General features: G+C 32.7%; 1 protein-coding gene across 1 annotated transcript in view; it reads left to right on the forward strand.

Moving 5' to 3' along the window:
• Positions 1–26,277, forward strand: part of LRP1B (low density lipoprotein receptor-related protein 1B) — a 1,583,276-nt gene that overhangs the window by 1,463,233 nt on the left and 93,766 nt on the right. Inside the window, exons 58-64 of the mRNA XM_012727834.1 lie at positions 2,512–2,637; positions 5,031–5,168; positions 7,146–7,280; positions 10,476–10,595; positions 12,405–12,646; positions 18,207–18,211; positions 25,561–25,779. Of these exons, the coding sequence (XP_012583288.1) occupies positions 2,512–2,637; positions 5,031–5,168; positions 7,146–7,280; positions 10,476–10,595; positions 12,405–12,646; positions 18,207–18,211; positions 25,561–25,779 (985 nt within the window). The remainder of the gene's footprint in view (positions 1–2,511; positions 2,638–5,030; positions 5,169–7,145; positions 7,281–10,475; positions 10,596–12,404; positions 12,647–18,206; positions 18,212–25,560; positions 25,780–26,277) is intronic.

Consider the following 26,277-nt stretch of genomic DNA (forward strand, 5'->3'; position numbering starts at 1 on the left):
CTGGTGAATCCTCTCACCGCCCCTACACAGCTGGCCTGTACCCCAGTTCTGTGCATAAATATATAAATCTTAAAAAAAAAAAACATGGGATTTAATGTCGATATAGAAGGATGTTTTAAAAATTGACACTGGTAAGCTGGGAAAAGATAAGCAATCATAAAGTAAAGTCACTGCCAAGGCTGAAAAATGTTCCTAATGAAACAGGTAAAATTATAAATTTGGAAATTTTGGATGCAGTCGGGATTTGGAACATTCAAATTGGAGTTTTTATAAATGTAGCAATTGTAGAAATTAGCAAATTCAGCTGTACCCATGTGCATCATTTTTTTTTGTCCTTGGACAACAGAAACTGTCATTAACTGAACTAAAAATTAATTGCAATCCACCAGTGTCCACTGTCTTCTTAAAATATGGGGGTTTATATGGATGAGATTAAAATGATAGTGAGATTGAAAAGTTGCTTAGAAAGTGACTCTTGAAAGTTTTCATCTCAAGAACAAAAAATCTGACAAGGAATAGTGATAGATGGAATTGTTTTAGACTTAATTTGATAGTCATTTCACACTACATATAAATTCCAAATTATTTTATATACCTGAAACTAGCATCTTATATTTTGATTATAAGTTTTAAAATATATTTTGTATATGAGAAACCCAAAGGACTAAGGCAGTTATTATTGGTTTCTCATTCTTGGTTGAAGTCATTTAGGGTGCTGAACTGAATTGGTTGGAGAGAAAAATCTATGAGGGGAAAGGTGATACAGTCGTCAGTGAATTGACAGAGAGGGATGTCTATGAGTTAGATAAGGAAATAGCAATAAGAAGGTGGTAGGATCGAATGCCTGCCCCTCAAAATGTCAGTTTTGTTTTGAAATAGAATGCAAAGATATCACAACATACTTCAGAAAACTAAAGTGAGAAATCAGTCTCTTATAACATGAAGTTTGAGCAATTAAAGAGACACTCCTAAAAGACCTAACAGGAGGAAATATGCTTGGCATAAGCACCATATTAATTAAAGCAAGGAGGTCAGGCAGGAGGGAGTGTAAAATATTTAAGACCTGTAATAAAGTGGTATTGCTAAAATATTAAGATTGATAAAGGATGGAGCTGTAGGAGTGGGATGGGCAAGATAATGATAAATCTACTGTGCAAATAACATCCCTTAAATTTTATACTGAATGTGAGGGATAATTATGAAGAGGTGATCAAATTAGTATGTTAGATGTATTGTTGTGGCTTTTGGTGGAACTTAGGTTGTACAATGAATCTGAGCAATTTAGGATTCTCTTGCAGTCATTTCAGTAATCGATAATGAACTGAGCTGCTGATTTTCATGGCGAAGAAGCCATGGATGGAGGAGGGAAAGTTAGCTTGTTTACTAGTAGGAGTTAAATGAGAGGAATCTACTTAAAATAAATGTAGATATATGACTATGATGTGCCTCTAGCTGACCTAATGATACAGGACAAAGCATAAGTTTGGGGAGACGAGTCAAGAGAAAATGATAAAGTATTGAATTTTGAACTTTTTGAAGTTCATTCTTACATTCTGAGAATTGTGAGATGCTAAAATTCAATAGCAAATATAAAATTTTCAAGTTAAAATGTCAGGACATCCATGAGAGTCGATGAGGATGGCTATATAGACAATTTAAGGGTGAGAACACCAGGGGGCCCAAGACAGACACCCAGAATATTTCAACATATCAAGATACATTATTAGAGATGTCCCCTACTTTAGAGGTATAAGTCTTCAGAAGAGAAGCAATGAGGCACAAGTATGTAATTCCCTGATTGTTATCGTTTGTTGTCTCCACCCCTTCAACACAACACACACATGTGTGAGCATGTGCATTCAAGACAATTTCATGTGCACACATACAGTATATATACTCTTATACAAACTGAAAATTAGTAACCCAGATAGTCTTATGCCTTAAAGGCATGTGTATTTGTTTAGAGACAGGACAAGAAAAACAGTTATAATAGCATTGACATTGAGATTTTTTTTTTTTTTTTTTTTTTACTGAATGGCCTCTTTTCAATTATAGGCCTATAACACTATAACAGTAGCTTGCTCAAGCTCTAGTCTGTGTGAAATTGCTCTTTCAGATAGCTAAGTGTCTTACTATATTGTATAAACCATCAGCATAAATTAATTTGGTAAAAGTAAAGTGAGCTAAGACAAGACATCTGGAAATGAGGCCATGAAGTTTGACTTTTTCTTGTTTCCTGCAACATTTAACTCTGCACACTTTTCTATCATTAATAGAAATAAATATGATCATAAGTTTCTATTATCAAACATTATTCTAATATTGAAAATATATATTTAGTATTAAATAACAAATTAGACCTACTACCTAACTTTACAATTGATATTCCAAAAAGCTAGATTGTAGAGTAGCTGTGGAAGAAAAAGGAGGAGACAAAAATATTGGTTCTTCATTAATCCATGTACCCACAGGAGCTGCTTTGGTTTTTCTCTCTTTTTTTTTTTTTTTCAGTCAAATTTCTTTGCCCACCCACAAGACCTCACAGATGCAGAAACAACAGAATATGCTTGCAGTCTGAGAAAATGTGCAATGGGGTTGATGACTGTGGAGACAACTCAGATGAAGATCACTGTAGTGGTAAATCATTTTAATGTGAAATTACTGATTTAGTGGCAATTGCAACATACTGTGATAATTTCAGGACTTGAGGAATTAAAATAATATCTTCCATATGGCATGTTTGAAAGTATAATTATCAGGCACTTGACCTGCTATCAAGGTATGAAAACAATCTATTAACATTTAATTGCATAGTTGAGCCATGCAACTTTATTCGGTGTCTATATTAGTTTGTAAATCTCTGTTGATCATAGACAAACAAGAAGACAAGAATGCATGAGAGAAATAACATAGTGGCTTAATGTGTTCTCTGTTAAATAGTTGCTTGAAAAGAGAGGGCTTATATAGATTGTATTTTTGTATGCACAGAGCCTTTTCCATAATTCTGAAATTTACAAAAAAAAATATCTTAAAACCAAAGGCTTTACTAAAGAATGCAGTAAAATCAATTGGCAACAAATCCTGATTGCTACTTGTCTGAGACAGTGTATAATTTAAAGTAAAAATCATACTTAGGGTAAATATTCAAACATTTTCCTATGGAAATGGGGTATTATTTACTGTAGGGTAAATACAATGTTATTTTTTACATACTTGCAGTTCAAATGAAAGATATCAGAAATTAAACATATTGCAGTTTGTCACAATCTTATTATAACTTGCAAGTGAATCAAATGCAATACTTTAAAAATGTCTTTTGGAGTGGCAACTGGAAAACACACAAATTAACATATTTGAATTGCCTGGCCCCACACAGTGAAATGGGTGTTTAACTACCATGGAAACATAGCCCCAGTATGTGGTCACCTCTCTCTTACTGATGTTGATGTGTCCATGTTGTTTCCTGCCTTTGTTTCACCCACATTGATTTGTATGCCCATTTTGTTGTCCCCTGAGTGCCTGAAAACATAATTAGCAGGCTTAAGCTGGCACACCATGCTCCCCGGGAGCCTCCTCCAGGTCCCAGAGGGAGAGCATGCACAAGACTCGAGCCAGACCATTTAAGCACTGGCAAAGAGATCTGAAACCACAACAAGGAGCAGATTTCTATTAATCTTTTCAAAAGCTTGACACAAACTCCATCCTCAATTGCTGCCTCCTATCTCCTGCCCTTCCCCTTCACACTGTTACATCATTACCACTGCTAAGGGCTCAAATGGGGCAGAGATAGGTAGAGGCAGTGGGAAGATTATTCAGTTACTATTTTTTAACCACTCAGAAAAGGAGAATGGCTGGCCCACTTTATTCTTAAGGTATTGAAAATCCTATGTCCTTTTTAAATATTACTTTGTCATAGCACATATATATTACCAGAAATTTTCTCACCCAAATCCTGTTTTCACAGACTCTGTTTTTTTTATTATTTTGGATGCAGTCAAGTAAATGATTTCATTTGAATAGTCTCCAATTTTATGCATCCCTCAATAGTCAGATTCCGTTATGATTTTATTCAAAACTCTGCTCAATCTTACTGTTTTGCTACAGTTTACTTATACAAATATCTTTCGTTGAACGTTCTTATAGCATATGATTTCCTTCTCCACAAGTATAGGATAAGTAATTTGAGGGGGGTGGGGGAAGCTAAAGTTTTAAACAGTAAATTCTTGTTCAATTTTCTACAAATAAATTGATATTTTTGAAAAAAATTCTAAAAATCAAAATCTTTTCATTTCCCCCCAAGTACTGAAAATGAAAGATTGCAAACCCATGGTTTTCTCACTAAGAGCAAAAGAGAAACCACCCCTTACCTTCTGGGTTCTCAGGCTGGATGAGAAATCAAAACAGCATAAACAAGTCAACAAAGGGGAAAAAATCAGTGCATACTAAAGGAGAATTTACTTGGCTGTAAATTCTAAATAATAATAGAGCACACTCATTTATCCTGTGCTTAGGGACTTGGCACATCAAAGTGAAGAGAAGGAACCTTACATGTTAAATAATAAGGGATTATCTCATGCTTACATTGATGGTAAAGATAAGATTCTTAGATAGAGAAGATATTTTTACTGGTAAATCTGACATTTGATGAACCTCCCTCTCCCCACCTACATTCTTCCTGGTCATATAAGGGGGAGCAGTAAAGCCTCACTGATTAGAAAAAAAGAATAGAAACATAGGCCTTCATGATCTTTTATATTAGAAAGGGTGAAAGACTTAAGCAAGAAAAGAAGCTTCTTTTCACCCTCAAAGAATTTCATTGCTCTTTTCTCAAAATCCTCTCCTGCCAGGGAGAACATCTTGAGAAGACCGCTTCTGAAGAACTTAGGAAGGGGGACTTGGGGGAGGGGGGCTGTTTTGGGCAACTTTGATAGCATTTAATAAAATATTGAACGTGGTTTGTGCTCAATAAACTCAATAATGTATTTTGCATTTTATGCTGTGAAGCACTGATCATTTTTGAATGACTGTAGGTAAGCTGACATACAAGGCCAGACCCTGTAAAAAAGACGAGTTTGCTTGTAGCAATAAGAAGTGTATCCCCATGGATCTTCAGTGTGATCGACTTGACGACTGTGGAGATGGCTCAGATGAACAAGGCTGTAGAATAAGTGAGTTTATTTTCTGTTAAAGTGCAGTGATAATTGATTCCAATTTGTGCTTCAATATCACTAAAATTTTTCTTTATTATGAGAAAAGATTAGTCTTCAGAATGCTTAAGTAATAAATTTTTAAACCTTTTCAAAAATAACCTTAGAACATCACTTTCAAAATGTGAGAAAAAATTAATTTTGCAATGAGTGCCCTTGATACAAGTAAAGATGAAGCTGCCAAGTTAATATGGATATACAAATTTTGATGTCAGCAAGAAGTCTGTTTTTCTTGCTGTTTTATTTTATAACTTCATATTTTTGAGTTTTAAAAACATAATATTAAGTTGGATGGTAGAAAGTTCTAACTAATATATTCAAAGTTTAAAATTTTTCATCATTTACCAAATTCTTAAAGAAGTCATCAATAGTTGGTTTAGAGCAATAAGTCATTAAGTGTTGATTGCTGATTTTGTGTTTAATGTTTGATAGATGATTTTCCATATTTAAAAATAATTGATGACTCTAAATTCAGATTAGTTATTAAAATCACAAATAATTTCTATAATTTCTATTTGGGTCATTTTTAAATTTGTTTCGCACTGGGTAAAGGAGTGATACCTACCAGGATTTCATGACATAGATCATAACAATTGTATAATTCCACTGGTATATTTTAAATAATTGAAAAATATTGTCAGTAGAGATTAATAATTGTTACAACTGTGATAACTACAGTTCTTATATTTATTGATAAATTTACATAAATAGAGTAAATTCAAGGTTACCCCTCTAATAATGCCCTCTAATTTATATGTATTGTAAGATGTGTTCCTGAATGGAAAATAAAGCAATGAAGTCACAATTACTGTACTGGCTACCACAAATGCACACCATCTATACTAACTGCATTGTAGCCCATTACAACTGGAATATATTACATATTCAAAGGTTGCTCTTCATCTGTGTATTCAAATTAAAAATGCTTAAGTACTACTGATTTAGACAAATTGCTTGAGTAACAGGGCAGTACTCTTTGAATCCCTTAATGTGCTGTTTAATAATATGCTATATTAGCAATAATTGAGTATATTTCTAGGAATGTTCTGATTCTTTGTGAAGGATTTACTACTCATATATATACCATACCCCTGTAAAGATAGTCTCTTTATTTTAGCATGGCTTTAAGGGTAAAAGGGAACCCAAATGCTCTTTGAGGGTGTCCTGACAGCCACATGCACAAAGGCAGAAGTCTTAGTGTAAACTTTTTTTAGTAGAATCAGTATGCAGAAAGAGAAAAGAAAGAAATTACAAATAGTTGTTTTCCAATAAAGCTCCCCAAATTACCCTGTGGGCAAACTCTCAGCCAAATAGGTTTGACCCAAAAGGTTGCCACAAGTCTAAGTTCTGTCAGGGAACCACAGTAAGGTGTTACGCAGGTCACAGAGAACAGAAGGGAGAGACTTAAAAGAACAAATATATCACATCAAGATAATAGCTGCCATTGTTTCTGCCAAGAATCAGGAACCACCTCTCCCCAAGTCTCTCACCCATGTCTCTTCTCTCTCTTATTATACAAGTATCTCTCCTTCAGCCTCTGTAGGTGTCTCCATCTCTGTTTAAATATCTATCTCCCTCCTTTCCAGCTGTCTCACATTCAGGAAGCAGGATGCTGGGACTTATAGTCCAAGGTGCCTACACAACCATTCAACAAATAGTTATTCACAAATAGTTATTCAACAAAGTTATTCACTCTTGATTTCCTTTTAAAAAGCATTGTAGCTAGAGTTGTAAAGATCATCTCTTGGCAGCTTGGTCTAAACCAAATTCAATGTAAATGAATTCAGTTTTTAATCTGTTGTTATACTTTTATAAGAAATGAGGACTTCTATCAAAACCAAATGGAATACAAAATAAAATTTCAAATTAACTAAAAGGGTAAATTCCTGCTTTAAGAAGCAGAATCACACCACTTTTGACCATATTTTTAAATTCTAGTTCCAACTGAATATACCTGTGAAGATAATGTGAATCTGTGTGGAGATGATGCATATTGCAATCAAATAAAAACATCTGTTTTCTGTCGCTGTAAGCCTGGATTTCAGAGAAACATGAAAAACAGACTATGTGAAGGTATAGTACGTTTCCTCTACAACAGCTCTTAAATCTTTAGGTTATAAAAGACTGCTACATTGCAAGATAATGGGGGATTGATTTTTATCAAAATGGTGTGTATCTAAAGGATACTGTTTAGTTTTTCTTTTTACTTATGAGAGTGGAAGGTTCCTGGGGTCAAAAACCTGCTTGTTTGTATGACTAAGCTAACTATTACTGAGGCTGCAAAGCCCTTTCTAAAGAGGACCTACAGGAAATTCAATTGTACTGTTACAATTGTGTTTTGAAATGCAAATAGTAGAATTTCTGGTTCAGAAAGTATTGGAGAGTTAGAGATGCTTCAAAAAAGAATGTGTTTATGATGAACATTTCTCTTCAGTTGTGGCAATTGCAATGCTATATAATAGGTGATTCACTTTTAGAACACTGTAGGATTTTTTGGGTTTTTTTTTGCTAGCCCCATGTTTTAATACTTTATGGTATCAAGATAAGTCTTTTACAATTCAAAGGCAGGATCTAAATGAAACTCTTTCAATTTGCTTGAGATCATTATAAATCAAGTATAGGAGATAGCCACACTCTCATTGTAGATTGTATGTAAATGTAATTTACATCAGGACTTTAACTATAAAACCTTGCAATTTTGACATATGTGTACCTTCTGCCAGTTTCTGTACTAAATGTTGTTGTGATTAGAGCCAAATGTTAATTATCTGAGTCTGACTTATCAAGGGTAAATTCAAATACTAAAATGCTTTCATTTACTGTTTTCCTTCTCTACCATATATTTTATGCGTGGGTTAAAAAAATAAAGTATGTTTATATTATGTCAATCAAACATAATTGTTGAAATAAATTAAATATACTTATCCAACAGCAGAAGCGGTGTTAAATTTACTTCCATTTCAAGCTATATGCTTATTTGAATCATTTATTTAATATTGTTTCTTCTTTTATAAGGAACACTGACAAGTAGCAATCTAAGTTTTCTCTATTTTAATTAAAAGGCAAAGTACTTCTCAAGGCTAGCCTATGTCTTCTTTCACCTATAATTTCTATCAAAAAGCACATATACACAATCTCTTCAAGATTTTAATTTCTTTTTTAAGATTTATTTATGCATACAAGAACTGAGGTATAAGCCAAAGATGTGGTGAGAGAGAGGAGAGTGAAAAGATTCACCAGAGACTTTGGGGAGCAGAGACTGTAGGGAGGGTGAAAAGATTCACCAGAGACTGTGGAAACCAGAACAGGTGAATCCACGAAACATACTGCTAAGGGGAGCAGTGGGTTAGATAAGAGAGGCATGCTGAGACATGTGGGTCACCTCCCTGGCCAGGTAGGGATCGAAATCATGTTTATAGCAGCTGGCGATAGCTTCATAGCACTTGCTTTTACCCCTGTGCCACCAAGAAGGCACAAGATTTGAATTTCAAATAACATTAATTTTAAAGGCAAATAGAGTGCTACTTCCTGTATACACTTATGAAATTTAGAAATTTCTTTCTTTTAATATAATTTTTAAGATAATTTCTTTATTTTAATCCCATGAAAAATATAACCTGGGGGCAACATTTGATTTTTATAAACTAGCTTAAAGGCTATATTATCATTTTGGGGGTGGCTAAGTAACTCCTGAAGTCCAATAAAATGTGCTTCTTTAATTAATACAACTTGATCTTTTTGAGGTACAGAGAAAATTACCTCACCCCATCTGAGCTCTTCTCAGACCAGATGAATGAACAAATTAACATTAGACAAATTAGTAGGAGATAAGTCCAAACGTTAGTAAATATACATAGAGAAACTTTAAATGGTTATATATTCCAAAGAACAATGGACAGAATCGGAATATTTATTCTGAAATTAGGAACTTGACACATCAGAGGAAGGGGGAGAAACTTTACATAATATATAACTGGGGTTCCATCATCATTACCCTGAGAGTAGAGATGAAGTTCTTTGACAGAAAGGACAGTTTTACAATAAAACTACAAGTGAGTGATATCCCAAATACATTCTTCTAAATTACAAAAGAGAAAGCTGTGATTCTTCAGTGATTATAAAAATACAGACATAAATTTCCATGGAAGTGATTTGGTTTCTTTTGGATGAAGTTTCACAGCAGAGACAACAAAATCAGAACCTGAGTGTAAGCCTTTCACTGTTATTTACAAGTATCAGTTGGAAAATCCCTATCTCTAGTATTGAAACTCTTGAGTAATAAACAGAAGATAATTATTTTTACTCCTTCTATCCTAAAGTTTTCAAGTTTAAGGAATGGTTTCTCACATGGATTTATTACAACTACAAGAGGCTACAGAATCGTGCTGATTGAAAGCAAAAGTAGTTTGAAAAAAAAAAAGGCAGAGAAAAGAGATGTTCATCAAAAGCACTTGACCTCACTTCTGGTCCTACTTAAACCATTAAAATTAGAATATGTACTAAGCTATAGACTATTGCCTGTGATTTGTTCATTGATTACTTATGACTTACATACATTTATATCTAGGCATCTTTTGTTTAACTCAGTCTTTATTTCATTGTCACTTCATTTATTGAAACCAGAGTATGCTAGAAGTATATTCATATTTTCATTCTCTGCCAGGAATTGTGCAAATGCTGGCAGTAAATAATACATAATGTATGTCTTGCAGTGGCTGATAGTTAAGTAGGGTATTAATATATAACCATATCTGAAATGTGTTATTAACAGAACTGTAAGAGAGACACCAATTCAGCATAGTGTGAAAACTGTGGGATGGAGATCCACTACTATCTATCAGTAAAAATCAATGAAGGCTTCACTTCAGGTGGATCTTGAGAGATTAGTAGAAAATTTTATCTAGGTGAGCAAGGATGTTACAGGACAAAAGAAAGGCATAAGACACAAAACAGTGAGGAGGTAGGTACTAGAAACTACATTAAAGGACACACTGAGAAGTGTTTGCTTGAGTAAATGAAAATAATTCCCTATTATTAAATGTATTAACCACCAAAGTACAAATAATTGAAGAATTACTATAGTTAAGTTATTGTGAAAAAAATTATTATGGCCTAAAAATACTACACAGGAACTTAGAAGATTTTAAAGACAGTGACAGAAATAGGAACGGGAAGTTGAGGGGAAAAAATTATCTGCTTTGAAATGTTTAAGAATTAAAAGTGCTAATTAGAGGTATAATGATTCTATTTTGAGTTCTTCTTTTCTAGACCTTAATGAATGTTTAGTGTTTGATACATGTTCCCATCAATGTATAAATGTGGAAGGATCATACAAATGTGTGTGTGACCCGAATTTTCAAGAAAGAAATAGCACCTGCATAGCAAAAGGTAAAGTTATAATTGTTACTTCAAACATCCCTATAATTTTACTATAAACACCTAGTGGAAAGAAGTTGTTTTATATTGTATTATTTGAGTAATATCTTCATGTATGATAATTTAAAATAAATCTTTAACTTCTGATTTATTTGCACTGTCAAATAATTCTATCCTAAAGTTTTCAAGTTTAAGGAATGGTTTCTCACATGGAGGCTACAGAATTGTGCCTCATTTTTAATCACTTTAACCTGCAATGGTTTATGACTGAATTGTCAAATACATGCTTCTCTTAAAATCACTTTTGTGCCTTTCCACTCTGCTGGCCTCTATTCTACACTCAGATTTCTTTCTAGTTTTTGTTATTGTTTTGATTTTTTCTGATCCTTTGATTTGTTTCTTTATATTCAACATATTCATGAAAGCATACAGCATCTGTCTTTTTCCTTAACTTTCCTTCCTTTTTACTTAACTTAGCAAAGAGTAGAGGGGTCCAGACAACAGAACCAAGTTTAATCATTAGTGTAAACCTATACAATGGCAACTATTTTTAAATTATGTTTTAACACTAAAATATCATTTTTTTCTGCTTGGCAGAGGGGTAAAAACTTAAAAACAAGTAAGATAGATTATAAAGTTATATTTCTTTAGGACCTGCTGTGGTATGTTTTAAAACATTATTACACAACTTGGATAAAAACAGCAGGTTAAAGATTAGTATCATAAGTGGAATTTTGGGTAAGATTTTAAAATAAATCATATTTTCATATTCAGATCTTTATATGAATATGTGTGTGTGTATTTTTGAAATAAAAACAAGACACATCATTTGTGATTTCTTTAGGTATGGATTTTATTATTTTTTTTTCAGAAAGCAGTATGCTAATTTAAATATTTTTAGCCATAGAGTATGACTGCACAATGTAGTACAAAAGTTTTTACAAGAGGAAAACAGCATGGTGTAGTGAATTGAGGCTTGGCCATGGAGTTAGAGTCCCAGATTTGCATCTTTCTAAGTAAGGTGGCCTTGAAAAGGTTGTTGAAGGATCTGAGCCTCAGTTCCTTATCTTAATTACACATAATTAAAATATCCTTTGGGCAGATCCCTAGGAGTAGAATTGCTGGATCTTATGGCAGTTCCATTTTTAGTAGTCTGAGGAACTTTTCATTAATATTTTAATTAATATTTTCTGGATTCACTTTAAGATTTTACTTGCCGCAGTATGCAAATAATATTGCATTTAGGTGTTAAAACCTAAAGCAAGAGTATTCCACTTAGAAAGATTCTTAATGATATTTATGACACTCTAATGTAATAGATGCTAGATTTTGTTGAAATAAAACTAAAACAAATATTAATATATAGAAATGAGAGAAGAAAATTGCTATTTTAATTGCCTCTTCTTAACCTATGGTTATGATCACTGAGGTGCATATATTAAATGCTCACAAATGCTTAAAGCTAAATAAGTGTACAATATAGCATATGAATATTGAAATTCAAAGCCCTGGGAACCAATATGTTGACACTTAACAAGTAGAAATCTCTATTCCAAAAAATAATATCTTATCCAAATGCCTAATTTTTAGTCGCAAGTTAAGGTTGGCCCTAGGGAAACCAGCTTCATTAATTCTTAAATGTTCAGGTCAGTGTGTTTTAGAAATCATAATTTACAAAGATAAAAAAAATTATATAAAGTTGGTTGATTTTTATTAAGAAACTGTAACGATAACAATTCACAATAATTTAAAAGTATAATCATTGCATTCATATTAGTTGAAATTTACTTTATTTTTGTATTTTATTATAATAATCTCCAGGCTCTGAAGATCAAGTTCTCTACATTGCTAATGACACTGATATCCTGGGTTTTATATATCCATTCAACTACAGTGGTGATCATCAACAAATTTCTCATATTGAACATAATTCAAGGATAACAGGGATGGATGTATATTATCAAAGAGATATGATTATATGGAGTACTCAGTTTAATCCAGGAGGAATTTTCTACAAAAGGATTCATGGCAGAGAAAAAAGGCAAGCAAACAGTGGCTTGATTGTAAGTAAATAATATTGCCTATTTGAAGGTTCATGTCTTGTCACTCCCTCTTCTTTATTTTTTAAACTATCCATCAGATATCTGAATATAGGACACAGTATTTAGTTATTCCTCTCAATATTCTTTATATCTAGAAATAAAGCATATCCTTATTTATTCTTGAAGCTACATGTCGTTTATTTTAATTGCATGCTATTATGTTTTTGTTTAATATATTTGCTTTAGTTATATAAGAATAGTAATGAATTATGCCAAACATTTCTAGAGCATTTTGTTTTATGTGTTTACCAATATATTGTGAATATTTTTTTCACATGAGAAAAGATTGGAAATCACCTCTTTATTTTTATGTTATTGAAATAAGCTGTCAAACATATGCAGGTAAAATTGTTTTATTTTTAACAATATCAGAAATCCACTTTTCTATTAGGCTAAGAGATCAACTCAGTAATATAACCATTTATCCTTATTCCTGATAACTGTATTTCAGGGGACATCCAAAACTGAGCAATATTTTTGCACTATCTGATGGACATTTTGATTATCATGGTTATTCCTTTTGAGAAAACTAAACCAGGACATTTGTTTAGATTTATGGTTGTAGTCTATCCTTTTATTTTAAGATGTGTCAATTTATTGTTATTTTATACTTTGAAGTAACCTGGGACAAAATCAACGATAAATACTTATCTTTATGGGACCTCACCCATTCTTCTATGAACAAAATGTCAAGTGCTATCACTGTAGGATATGATTGAAGCTTTGGATCTGAAAAGAGCTTTAGATCTGGAAGCCTTCACAATTTTTTGTAGTGGCATCTACCATAAAAAAATTGAACTACGTGACTACTCTGTTACACATTTTGATCAATAATAAATAATGATGGACTAGCTTTAAAAGAAGCTCCATTAACCTTCAAATTCTTCAGCACTTCCTCCTCCACCACTGTACATATAATAACTTTAGTTCTATTTTGAACAGTTCTAATACAGCTAGGAAATTTAGTCGCTGAATTTCCCTCTTTCATTCACATATAATCTCCTCCCTCTCTATCAGTAGGCAGCTCAGAGTTTTTCCTATACTTAGCCTTCTTTTATCTCTAAACTAAATTCTACTTCACAAAAACATTGTTTCATTCCATGTTATTTTTGTAATTTCATTTGTTACTAATTAACTGATAAAGAGTATATAACTTGGAGTTATACTGTCTGGATTTTAATCTCATTTCTATTGCTCACTAATATTTTGACTTTCTCTAATATTTTATAAAATGAAATAGTAAAATGTATAATACATATTCAGTATATAATTTATATACTATTATGTACATATATAATAAATATATAGCTCTATGTTTGTGGTAACAGTCTTGCCACATTTAAGAACTATAGAGATGTCTTATCATTAACAGGATAATGGTCAGGAACATGATAGTGATGATGATGACTCTGATGTCATTGATAAAATGATTATCAACATCTCTTTCTCTGTGTTGCTTATTTTCATGGAAAATTTTTCTACAGTTTAAACTTGTCTGAACTTTAAGGTTGCTGACATACAACTTTAATTAATTTTTATAAAGTTTTTCAGTGAAGGTGATCAATGACTGCTTTAGTTTTATTCTTAAGAATATTGGTAGTATATAATCAATTCTACTTTTGAGCAGAATTTATTGTAGGTTAGAAGTCAAGTTTATTTTAATGCCTGTTAAGTAAACTTTAATTCTTACATATGTACAAAATATATATTACTCCCTATATATTTTATGTTTTGATCTTTAACTTATATGGTATAGAATCTTTTGTAACAGATAGCATAGTTACTTTTTTTTTTTAAGGATTAATTTATAAATGCAATCAGAGCTGAGGTACAGGCCAGAGGTACAGGGGCAGTGAGAGGATTCACCAGGGACAGAGTGGGGAGCAGTAAAGGCCGACTGATGGAAGTACTCTGCTAGGGGGAGCAGCAGGCGGGTCAGGAGAGGTCTGCCACGCCATGTAGGTCACCTCCAGGGGCGGGGATCAAACTATGCTGAGGTAGCTTTAGCTTATTAGTGCTGTGTTTTAATCCGCTACACCACCAGCGGGGACCCTACTGGTTGTTTTTATTTCTAAAAGTATATAAAACTTCATATATGTAAAGTAACTTCAATCTATATGTAAAGCACAAAGAAATTTCTGTGTTTTAATTCTAGTGATTGCCATGATCTTTTATCATTTAAACTTTGTCTTCTTTTTTCTCTCTTTATAGACCTGCCATTATTAAACTGTTCATTAGGAAGAAATGTGGGTAATAATAGGGTACATTTTCTTGGACTCCATCATATCTAACTAAAAGTCATGACTATATAACTGGTACTATTGAGCAATTAGTTTAAGTACTAAGTTCTACTCCATTCAGCATTTCATAGAAATTACAAAGAAATTTGTAAATTTGGAATTTTAAAAAGAAAAGAGCTAAACAAGGCTAGATTGATGATTCTTTTAAAAATTAATTAATTCGGCCCTCCCTGGTGGCGCAGCGAGTTAAAGCACAGCACTGAGAATCTAAAGCCACTTCCGCATGAGTTCTATTCCCGCCTGCCCCGGAGGTGACCACATGGCGCGGCAGACCTCTCCTGACCCGCCCGCTGCTCTCCTCAGCAGTGTACTTCGTTGATCTGCCTGTTCTGCTCCCCACTCTGTCTCCGGTGAATCCTCTCACCCTCTGCATCTTTGGCCTGTAACCCAGTTCTGTATGAATAAATAAATAAATCTTTAAAAAAATTTTTTTAACAAAAAAAATTATTTAATTCTTCATTGAGTTGATATTTGGATACCTCCATCAGTTATTGCCACAATAGTTCACCCACCACCAAATCACCCATATTCCACCCCCATAGTCCATTGTACTTCTTCCCCTCTTTGGTATTACACCTTCCCTATTCCCATTCATTCCCTTCTAGATGCTTCAGTTCTGCAGCAAGCCTTCAAGGGTTAGTAGGAAGGAATAGTGCTAAGTGAATTAACTCAGAAGGAGAAAGCTCAGTTCTGGATGGTGCATTAGTATGTGGAATATAGAGGTATTAAATGAAGAGTCAGACAAAGACAAACTGAAAACATAACTTTGATTCTTGAAACTTTTTGCAATGTTTTTGTGGCTCAATATTATAAAATGGAATATATATTGTCTTAATGCCTTAATTAAATGAGCTATGTGTATTCTACAGTGAAGAAATGGCTTACATATAGATATGCAGTTATAATGTGGTAATATTTATAATTGAACTTGGGAAACCCATTATATCTGTGACTCACAAATAACTCAATAAAAAAAAAAAAAGTATAGAAGTAGACAATTGTAAAGTCTCTTCCAGGTAGTAAATGTAGATTATTTCCAAAAGACATGACATAGTTTGTCTATCTATAACATAGACAATTATAACATAGACAATTTATATTCCTCTGAAATACATCATGTGTGAAAGAATTGATTGTCTTTGTGCGTTCCTTTGCATGTATTGTATCTGTGCTTTTGTTAGTTGTCATCTATTTATCTATTGTTTTATGAACATGCCATGAATTTACCTTTAAGATTTTGAAACAAATATTAAATGATACTGTCTCCGGTGAAACCTCTCACCCTCTGCATCTTTGGCCTGTAACCCAGTTCTGTATGAATAAATAAATAAATCTTTAAAAAAAATTTTTTTAACAAAAAAAAATAATAATTCTTAATTGAGTTGATATTTGGATACCTCCATCAGTTATTGCCACAATAGTTCACCCACCACGATCCCCCCATCCCTTGGAAATGAAATTTAAGTGTTTTCCCTAAGATGAATATAGAATTTTGACTCAATCTTCCAAACAATAGTCACAAAAAAGGAAAAGGTAAACACACCAAATATGAGTACTTTATTTATAGGGCCATTACATAACACCAGATGAATAATAGCAGAATGTATTGAAAACTTATTCACAATTATTGAAAATATTGGAATATTTTTATCCCAGTAAAAGACAGGAAATATGTTTTATCAGAAACCAAGGGAGAACATTTACCACACTATTGAATATTAAAGTCCATTCCTAAGGAAAGTAACCTTTAATCTGATCTTTTTAGTTTTTAGAAATTGTGAAGGTAATTCTTTAATCTGTGAAAATGGTTGGAATAGTAATTATGGTTACAAATTTAAATGTTATATGGAGACTAAGTTATTTTTAGATAGAAATGCTTACAGTTTTCTAATCCCCTGGGCTGGCTATACAAAATGGATAGATAGTTGAGAAAATTAAATAATTTAAAACTTAACAGACTAACATGATTCAATCTATATGTAAAGCACAGAGATTTCTGAATTCGAATTTTAGTAGTCAGACAGAATGTGATAGCATTATGCAAATATTGTACACATTTTCTGGAAATTTGTAATTTCTAATGTGAAATGCTATAAATGCACTAAAGTAGGTGAATGCTTAGAAAAAAATGCAAATAACTTTAAAACTATAGATTAGATTTTTACCAATATAAAAATAAATATTCCTGAGCCAAACAACAAATGGTTCATATAACCAGTCACCTTATTTTGATAAGTGATACAAGGTATCATTTTTGGCATATTCTTTATTATACAAATGAAAATGTACAGAATCAGCGTACTTAGAATTTTATGCACTGCTAACATGTATTTTTCTGAAGAAGTTGACTTAGGCTAACCTTTTCCTGAATTATTTCAACAAATGTCCAAGTTATCTTTAATTAATAAGTTCTTAGCTATAAACCTTACATCCAATATATGGTCAGCATCTCTCTCATATACACACACAGACACAAAAAGTCACATGCGACAAACTGGTAGTTTCTCAAGGACACTCCATCCTCACCAGCCACGGACCACCCCGTCACCAGCTTTGTAACTGCAGAGTGCCAGCCTTGCTCCTATTTCCTTTCAACCCTGCAGGAGAGCAGGGTATGGACTTGAGAATGTCCACCTTTTACCATTGAATTGGTTATGAGCACTAACCACTGGTTCAGGTTACTCCTCACTGTTACTCTTACAAATCCCCCTTCAGGGTAACTCCAAGAATGTATTACATCACCTTTACTGCAAGTATTTAGCTTTGACCCCATTATCTTTCTTCTGAATCAGCACAGTGACCTCCTCTCCAGTGTGCTTCCCTTCTTACTTACAACCCAGTAGCCAGAATACGCTTTTAAAACATAAATCAGATCACGTCACATCTCCAGTCAAAACTACCCAGTGGTTCATCACTGTAAGGGAGCAAGTTCTCATAATAACTTAGAAGAGCTTAAAATACCTTGCCTTTTGTTACTTCTAGTACTTCATCTCCTGTCATTCCCCCTTTGTTCATTTTTCTTCAGGGAAGTTTATTTCTAAAACCCATCAATACCTACTAATACACGGCCTTTTCTTAAATATTTTTTTGGTCTAAAATGTTCTTTAGCCAGATGCCTACATGCCTCAGTTCTAAAATTCTTTGCTCAAATATTATCTTCTGAATATATAACTTACTGACCTCTATGTTCTTTTACCCTGTTCTCATCCAGGGATCTTCAGTGTCCTGCCTTTTTTTAATTCCATAGTACTTACCTTTATTAAACTGCCATATAATTTAGTCACATATTATGTACATTATCTATTGTATTCTTAATCATGTTCATAAATCTCTTAATCGTGTTCATAAATCTACACTACTGTAATCCTGACATCCATCATAAAGTGAATAATTTTTTAAAAGAAGCAATGTCAATTGAAAGCATTTTTTTTAAAGATTTATTTATTTTTATTTATACATACAAGAACTGGGGTATAGGCCAGAGATGTGGTGGGTGAGAAGATTCACCAGAGACAGAGTGGGAAGCAAAACAAGCAGATCTATTGAAATACACTGCTGAGGGGAGTAGTAGGTGAGACTGGAGAGGTCTGCTGTGCTATGTAGATTAATTCCTTGGCTGGGGGTCAAACTTTTGTCACAGTGGCTAGCAATACCTTGCTAGCACTGAAACTTTAACCAGTGTGTCACCAGGGAGGCTTGTTAATTGAAAACCTTCAAAATGCATAGCAATAGTATATTAATCTTAAAAATTACCGTATTGCAAGTTATTCTTTTCAATCTTAGTATTTAATTCACGGAGATTAAAATACTTTTACATCCAGAGAGATCCCATTTTTCTCAACTTTTATCCTGAGTGCCTCACATAAATCTCCTCATTTGCCTGTGTCAAATTTTGGCCCCAGCTGTTCTCTGCACCATAGTCACACTAATTTTTCTTTAGTGTTTTTAAACAAACATCTAGTGAGATAATATTGTTTTATAACATTGTAAGTTTCAGATGTACATTAGCATTCACATCATGATCACCACTAAGTTCTAATTTCTGGCATCATACAGTTGCTCCCTTTACTCATTTTATCCACTAACTAAATTCCTCTCCATCTGATCACCTCCAGTCTATTTGTTATATCTAATATTGCGTTATTGTTCTATTTGTTCATCGAGTAAGATTATATCTGTCTGTTTCCTTCTGACTGATTCCTCTTAGCATAATTCCCTCATATATATGTTGTCATAAATGGCAAGACTTCATCAGTTTTAAAGCTGAATGGTGTTCCACTATGTATGTATACAGTGTGTCTGTTCACCATTACTCCCTATAATTCCTTCGAATGGATTGCCATTGAAAAATTGCTGGTTTATAAGCATCTCCATTATACTCATCCTCCCCCATACACATACATCTTGAACATATTCAATGCATGAACATATGTGTACACCTACATACATACATACACAACCATAAGGGCACAATTTTTACAGCCATAAATAGACCATATATCATTTCTATGATTGTAATTTCCTTTCACTTTAGTATGTTTGTGTATATGTCTCCCTTAATTATCTTGATGAACAAAAGCTCCTTCATTAGGAAGATATCTCTTTCACAATTATTGTTACCATTGAAATTTGTTTTGATCTAGCTTAGGCATTAGATAGCCCTCTGCCTACATAACATAATTTCAGGTCTTTCAAAAGGCCTAATTGATCCACCCATTACTGTTTGAAGGAATGACTCACAGGGAGATTGACTATATGGAGAATGTCAGTTGTTTGTCAAAAAATCAGTCTATAGGGAGAGCTCAGTCATTGTTATTACAGTTCTATTTAGATTTGGAAGTTAGTTAATTAAAGGAGTAGTAAAACACAGGACACAAGCTTCATTGAAAATTATATATCAGTTTCAACATTTCATGTATTTGCACACACACATATATTCACAATCTGAATTAATTTGATGGATGAGAGACTGCTATATATGAGCCTACTGTATTACTATATATTCATATACATCCACATTCACAAGTATATATAGCTGCTACACAGGCTGGATATTACTGTTCATCCACAGGATGCTTACCTATTTATTCTGGAGACAAACTATGTTTGATTCTCTGAATTATTTTGCTGTGTTTCTTGTCTGAATCTCCTTTGTTATTGATAGATGGTTTATCCAATTAAAGTCAACTTTTGTCATTTTAAGGAATGGGTTGTAAGCCAGCAATATTGATCAAAGAAATGTGAAATCCTTTAGATGTAATGATTAGGACCCAGGCGAGAGAGGAAAGCTGAACACATATACCATTATATCAGAGGACAGAAACTAACGAAATACTGGAATGTTGACCAGTATTTGATATGCTATGTCTCTTTAATTTTTAAGAAACACTCAATTTTGGATTTTTTTTTTATTGAGGTAACATTGGTTTACATCATTGTTTGAATATTAAAAGTATAGGCTCTCCCCACATACATCACTCTCTACTTGCATCATAACCACACTCACCACCAAGATGCCCACAGTCCACTACCATGCTCCATTGTACACCCCTCACACCATGCTCTTGCTCCTCTTTATAGGTTCTTAATTTTAAAGTTGGCATCTACTTAAATATTCATTTGAACTTTTTAAATTATAATTTTGTATCTCTTCTTTCAGATAAATGTACATTACATCTGAAGTGTCGTGGTTATTTAAATTGTAAATATCTGAGTTGCCCTACTTGATTAATTTCAGATCATTCATATGGGGGGAATAAAATAAAAATACTCCTTTTAAGAATCAATATGTTTTTTGGGGGGTTACCAATTAATGCCTGAAAAATCCATAAGTAGCAGTAAACACATTCTAAAGGCTATATAAAATTTAGACATATAGTTTGGATAATATATTAAATTGTTGCATAATTTAAACATACAGACATTAAAGACTTTTATAGATTAGCTGATACAAAGCCTTTATTGGATTCATTATCTAATTTATAGAGGAAGTAGAGCTAGGTCTTAAATGAAGCTTCTGTCTCCAAATTTAGGGTCCTTTCTAGTAGTAGTTGTTGTTTTTTTAATTTAAAAATTTATTTTTTTCATGAATATAGAACTAGGTTATAGGCCAGAGGTGTAGGGGTGGTGAGAGGATTCACCATAGACAGAATGTGGAGAAGAACAGGCAGATTGATGAAGCACACTGCTGAGGGGCACAGTGGCGAGACAGGAGAGGTCTGCTGCCATGTGGGTAACCTCCCTGGCCAGGGATCAAACTCATGCTGCAGTGGCTATGATAGCTTCATAGCGTTATACTTTAACCTTTTGGGCCCTCTAGTTTTTTTAATGATATATTTTATTTACCTCTTAGTGTGACTGAAGGTTTTTAAAGCCAGTTTTGCTCTTTATGGAGAGAATAGTTCAATCATAAGAAATAATTCTAAAGAACACTAAGCCTGCTACAACATGAGTAAGATGTCTTACAATAGTGACTCTACACTCCAGACAAGTTTATTCATGTTTAAAAAAATTTGCTTGAGAGTTACATACTTTCATTTCTTTTTACCCAGTGAATGTATCTAATTCACGATTCTAATGTGTGTAAATACAGTTTTATGAATGAAATTACCTGTTATTCTTCAGAATAACTGAAGTTGCAGAAAGAAGCTTGAACTTTATCCATGAGTGGTCCTGTAACTCTTATACTGTCTCTGCTCTCTATATAAATTTTTCTTTGTTCTTTATATTCCTTCATTGCTATGTGTTTCTGCATTGAAATGAGAATCATCTCGATATCTTATAACATTAATAATACATAGAATTTAGTAATTTTCAACATTTACATAGTCATTGTTTTATTTATATTTCTTGGTCTATTGAGACTTAATATGATTCATATTTGTGAACAAAAACTGTGAATAACATTTTTATCTGCACAATGTCTTTAGAGTTTTTGACATCTTTGTTTTAGTAATATTAGGAGATAATTAACTTCAATACAACTGACCAAATTTTCTTTGATGTACACAAATTTGGAAAAACTCCCAAATAATTATATGACCACCTCAATTCATCCTTGTGTTAAATGCATTTCTTAGAGCACTTTGCTAAACATAGGAAATGTGATAAAAGAAAGACTGCGCCTTCATGGCTAAATACTTGAACTCCCCTTTCACAGGTTTTCCTCTTTTCCTTGATTTAAAACAAATGTCCCTACTAAATCATATATTTACTTTACTGAAGCTGGAATTTTCACAGATACCCTACAATCCACTGTTTTAAAGGGCTGGTAGTTTAAAGCAGTAGCCTCTAATTTTGTTACAATCAACCTGCCAATTTTTCTGTAAGATTTAAGTGTTTCATTTATTCAACTAATGCATCTCTTCAAAGAAGATTGCCTATTGCCTAAGGCCTCAAAACTTCATGTCTTTAAAGAGCTTAATCGGAAAGAAATCATATGCCTGAAAAAGCCATCATGATGCATCTTCTATTTTGTACAACAGTATGAGTAATGCCTTTTGCTGTCAAGGTAACCAACCACATGTTTCTGCAGCCTCTTAAGCATGGCACATTTTATTTGTACTTCTAGTTCATTGTCCTTTTGTCCAGTGAGGGCCAAATGGACAAAGGAAAATTTTGTGTTTTCTTATTTCCAGTCATATATATGTTTGGTTTTGCTAGAGCTCCTTTGGAAGAAAGTGTTTAACTTTTGTTTCTATTTTTCCCCTCATGAGACTTACTCCTAAAACCTCTCCTATTTTCCCACTCTTTATATTTACTTGAATGTGAATTTGAACCTTTCATAAACTGCTGTTCATTCTGTCAGAATCCATAAGGAACAAGGTCCACTGTCCATCCAATATTCATTCAAAATTAGTCTCTTTTTTATTATATAATACTAATCAGTCACAATTCTGGTCAAGTTGTGAACAATAAAGGGAGATTATTTTATTTCAATGGAAGTCACTATAAAAAGCTATTTCCAAATATAATCTTAGGTTTATTGACAAGAAGACTATTCAATTGCTGTCTTATCTTTCCCTACCCCTTCTTGGTCAGTACATCTCTCTTCTCTGTCAAGGAACACTGAGCATTCAGTATGTGATGACTCACTGAGGATGAATATCTCATAACAGCTTCACTCTGTTGCTTTTATTTTCCAGGAATAATGATCTTGTCACTAATGATTTATGACTTCAGGTTGAATTTATTGGATGTGACCATTTTTTAACCACATATTCTAACTACTCTAGTAGGTACTGGAATGGCATTAAGGATTCTGTGCTCTAGAGAACCAGACACTAAATGTATAGGTTTAAGTGATTTTTTAACTCATCAGTGTTCTCTTATTCAGAGCCTTGACAAGTAACATATTTCCCTCTTCTAACCCAATTTAATCCATTCTAATCTAATTTCTTTACACTAGAAATATGACCTAATCTGAATTATCCTTCAAGAATTTGCTATTAGTAGATTATCCACCAGTCTGCTTACATGAAATAAATGTATTGCTAAATCAAATATTTGAATGCTCTAGAAACACTGGGACTTGGCTTCATAGAGCAGTCTCAGTTGAAAAGATTAGGGTAGGGAGATAATCAGACTTTTCTTGAGTTTGAGTGAAATAAATAAAAGGAAAATCATAAATTAAAAAAATTGGAATATTGCATAAAATATATCAGCAAGGATTCCACTAAGATAGAAAATAGTATGTGTATATTTATATCTGATGAAGGGACAATAGTTATTTTTCTATGTTTATTCTGGATAACCAATATCATTTATTTTGTAAACCAAAAATTTACTGATATTTAAAAAGTATAAATATGCTCTAAACAACTCATAATAATTTTCCATTATTTTTATACATAAATTTATGATGTATACCAATATACATGTGTCATTTGTTGATGTATTTTAAATTCTGCAAATACATTTAAATGATACTGGCACTTTTGAAAAAAAAATTATGGTTTGATTATAACATATTTTATGTGCTATCCATCCATCTATAAATATTTTTTATATTGGCAGTTCTAGAACATATTGAATACAGGCTGATTTATATTTATATCACTATAAGATTTCACTGAGTAGAAGGGTATATTTTGGTTAGAGTTGAAAAGTGGGATACTATAAAGTTATATAATTTCATTTTTAAATCAATAACTACAAAGATTGATAATACAGATTACTAGAAATTTTTATGGATTCTGTATTTAGTTCAAGGCATATTACACTTTCTCACACATCACACCATGACTTAAAATTTCTATTTCTTGGCCTCTCATCTTCTTTTTTGAGAAGTTCAGTTGATTCTCTTTTTATCCAAGTCTACACCTCCATAAAATTTGTTCAGTAATAAGCCACATGTTGAAAAAAACAAATCTATGTCATTAAAGACTCATATTTCCACTAGTTGCCAGGCCCTAATGATGCTATTACACATTGACTACATGTCTGGTTGTAATCACCTTCAAATAATTGTTTCTATACTTGATATAAAACCACTGGGAATTCCTTCTCACTTTTGGTTATGCACAATAAACCTGACCATGTCAAATTAATTACTACACTAGTTCCTGATCAAGTTAATTGAAGGGCACAGAGCACACATTATTTTCCTTGCTATCTGTTCCCAATGAACTCTCTTAATCTTTGTCTCAAATAATATTAAGCAGGAAATCTAAAAGGATGCAATATAAATAAGAAAATTTAATATCCCTCAAAATATATTTAATACATGTCTATAATATATCTTTATATACCAATATTTCTAATTCTTTAAATCAAAGTATATATGATGAGGCTGAAAAATAACTTATTGGAAAAACTATATATTGGCACAAAATCAGAAAAAAATTCTGCCATCATCTATTACACTAAGTATTTATATATTTTAAGACTCAACATTTCTATTCCTTGTCAAAAACCCTGCAGAAATGAGTATTTGTATTCACCAAAAGACATGTATATGAATATTCATGACTTTAGTTGTAATGCCTAAAACTATGAATAAATAAAATGAGTATCATCAACAAAATGGCAACCGAATTGTGATATACTCATAAAACAATAACACCAGCAATAAAAAATATTAACTGACATGTATTATAATAGGAATGAATTTCATAGACATGAGCAAAAGTAGTCCAAAATAGAAAAGTATGATTCTACTTATATAGATTTACTTAAGCTAATTGTTAGTGTTAAACATCAGAATATAGTTATTCTCAAAATAATACTAGCTGAAAGAAAGAGGTCACAGTTGAACCATCTACAATTTGGGGAAAATTCTAGTAACAGTTAATTGTGATAAACTTCTCTAGAGTGATAGGTAGAACTCCACTGGGCTGTATGCTTAAGGATTGTGCAGTTACAAATCCATAAAAATCAATAATAAAAAGAAATTAGGTTAGGTATTTACAAAATAATTGTAACAATTAACACCTGACCATGATAATAGGCTTGCCCTGTGATCCCAGTGTACAGAATACATACAGAAATGGAAAATCCCACTAATTTGCTTTTAAAAAATACTAGTTCATTTCTTTTTTTTTTTCTTTTCTTTTTTTTTTTTTTTTTTTTTTTTTTTGAATTTAAAAGGCCCAGAGATATCGCAGTTGACTGGGTTGCTGGGAATGTTTATTGGACTGATCATTCTCGAATGCATTGGTTCAGTTACTATACGACTCACTGGACCAGTCTGAGATATTCTATCAATGTGGGGCAGCTGAATGGACCCAACTGCACCAGACTCTTAACAAATCTGGCTGGAGAACCCTATGCTATTGCTGTCAACCCGAAAAGAGGGTAGGTCATGTTGTGATATTTGTATTTCTTAATGTGAGTGCCTATTTTTGCAGATGATCTCATCTGTACTCAGCAGTTTTGTTCCCTAAAGTGTTCAGTATATAATGGGTTCACAAAACTAAAAATCACTTGCCTCTTTATGCTATTTTTACACTAAATAATGGTATATTTTTTTTCCTGAGCTGTATTATGCAGTCAATATGAATTTTCAAGATTTAAAGCATAGCATTAAGCAATTAAGCATAGTGGTTTGGTGTTTTCAGTATTTGTGATAGTAAACGATAATGCCATGTGTATAATAAACTAAAGTGATCACTCATTCATTTTTGTTTATAAGTAATGATCAAAAAGGGAAATAGGAAATGCTAAATAAAACTTCTGATTGCCCATTAAGTATTTCATTGGATCCTATGTAAAAAAGGGCAACTGTTCACATTGCCTTGCAGCAACATGGATGGAGCTAGAAGGGATCATGCTTAGTGAAATAAGCCACAAAGA

Source organism: Condylura cristata, unplaced genomic scaffold (genome assembly GCF_000260355.1).
Source record: "Condylura cristata isolate star-nosed mole 26May11 unplaced genomic scaffold, ConCri1.0 scaffold00002, whole genome shotgun sequence".
NCBI lineage: Eukaryota > Metazoa > Chordata > Mammalia > Eulipotyphla > Talpidae > Condylura > Condylura cristata.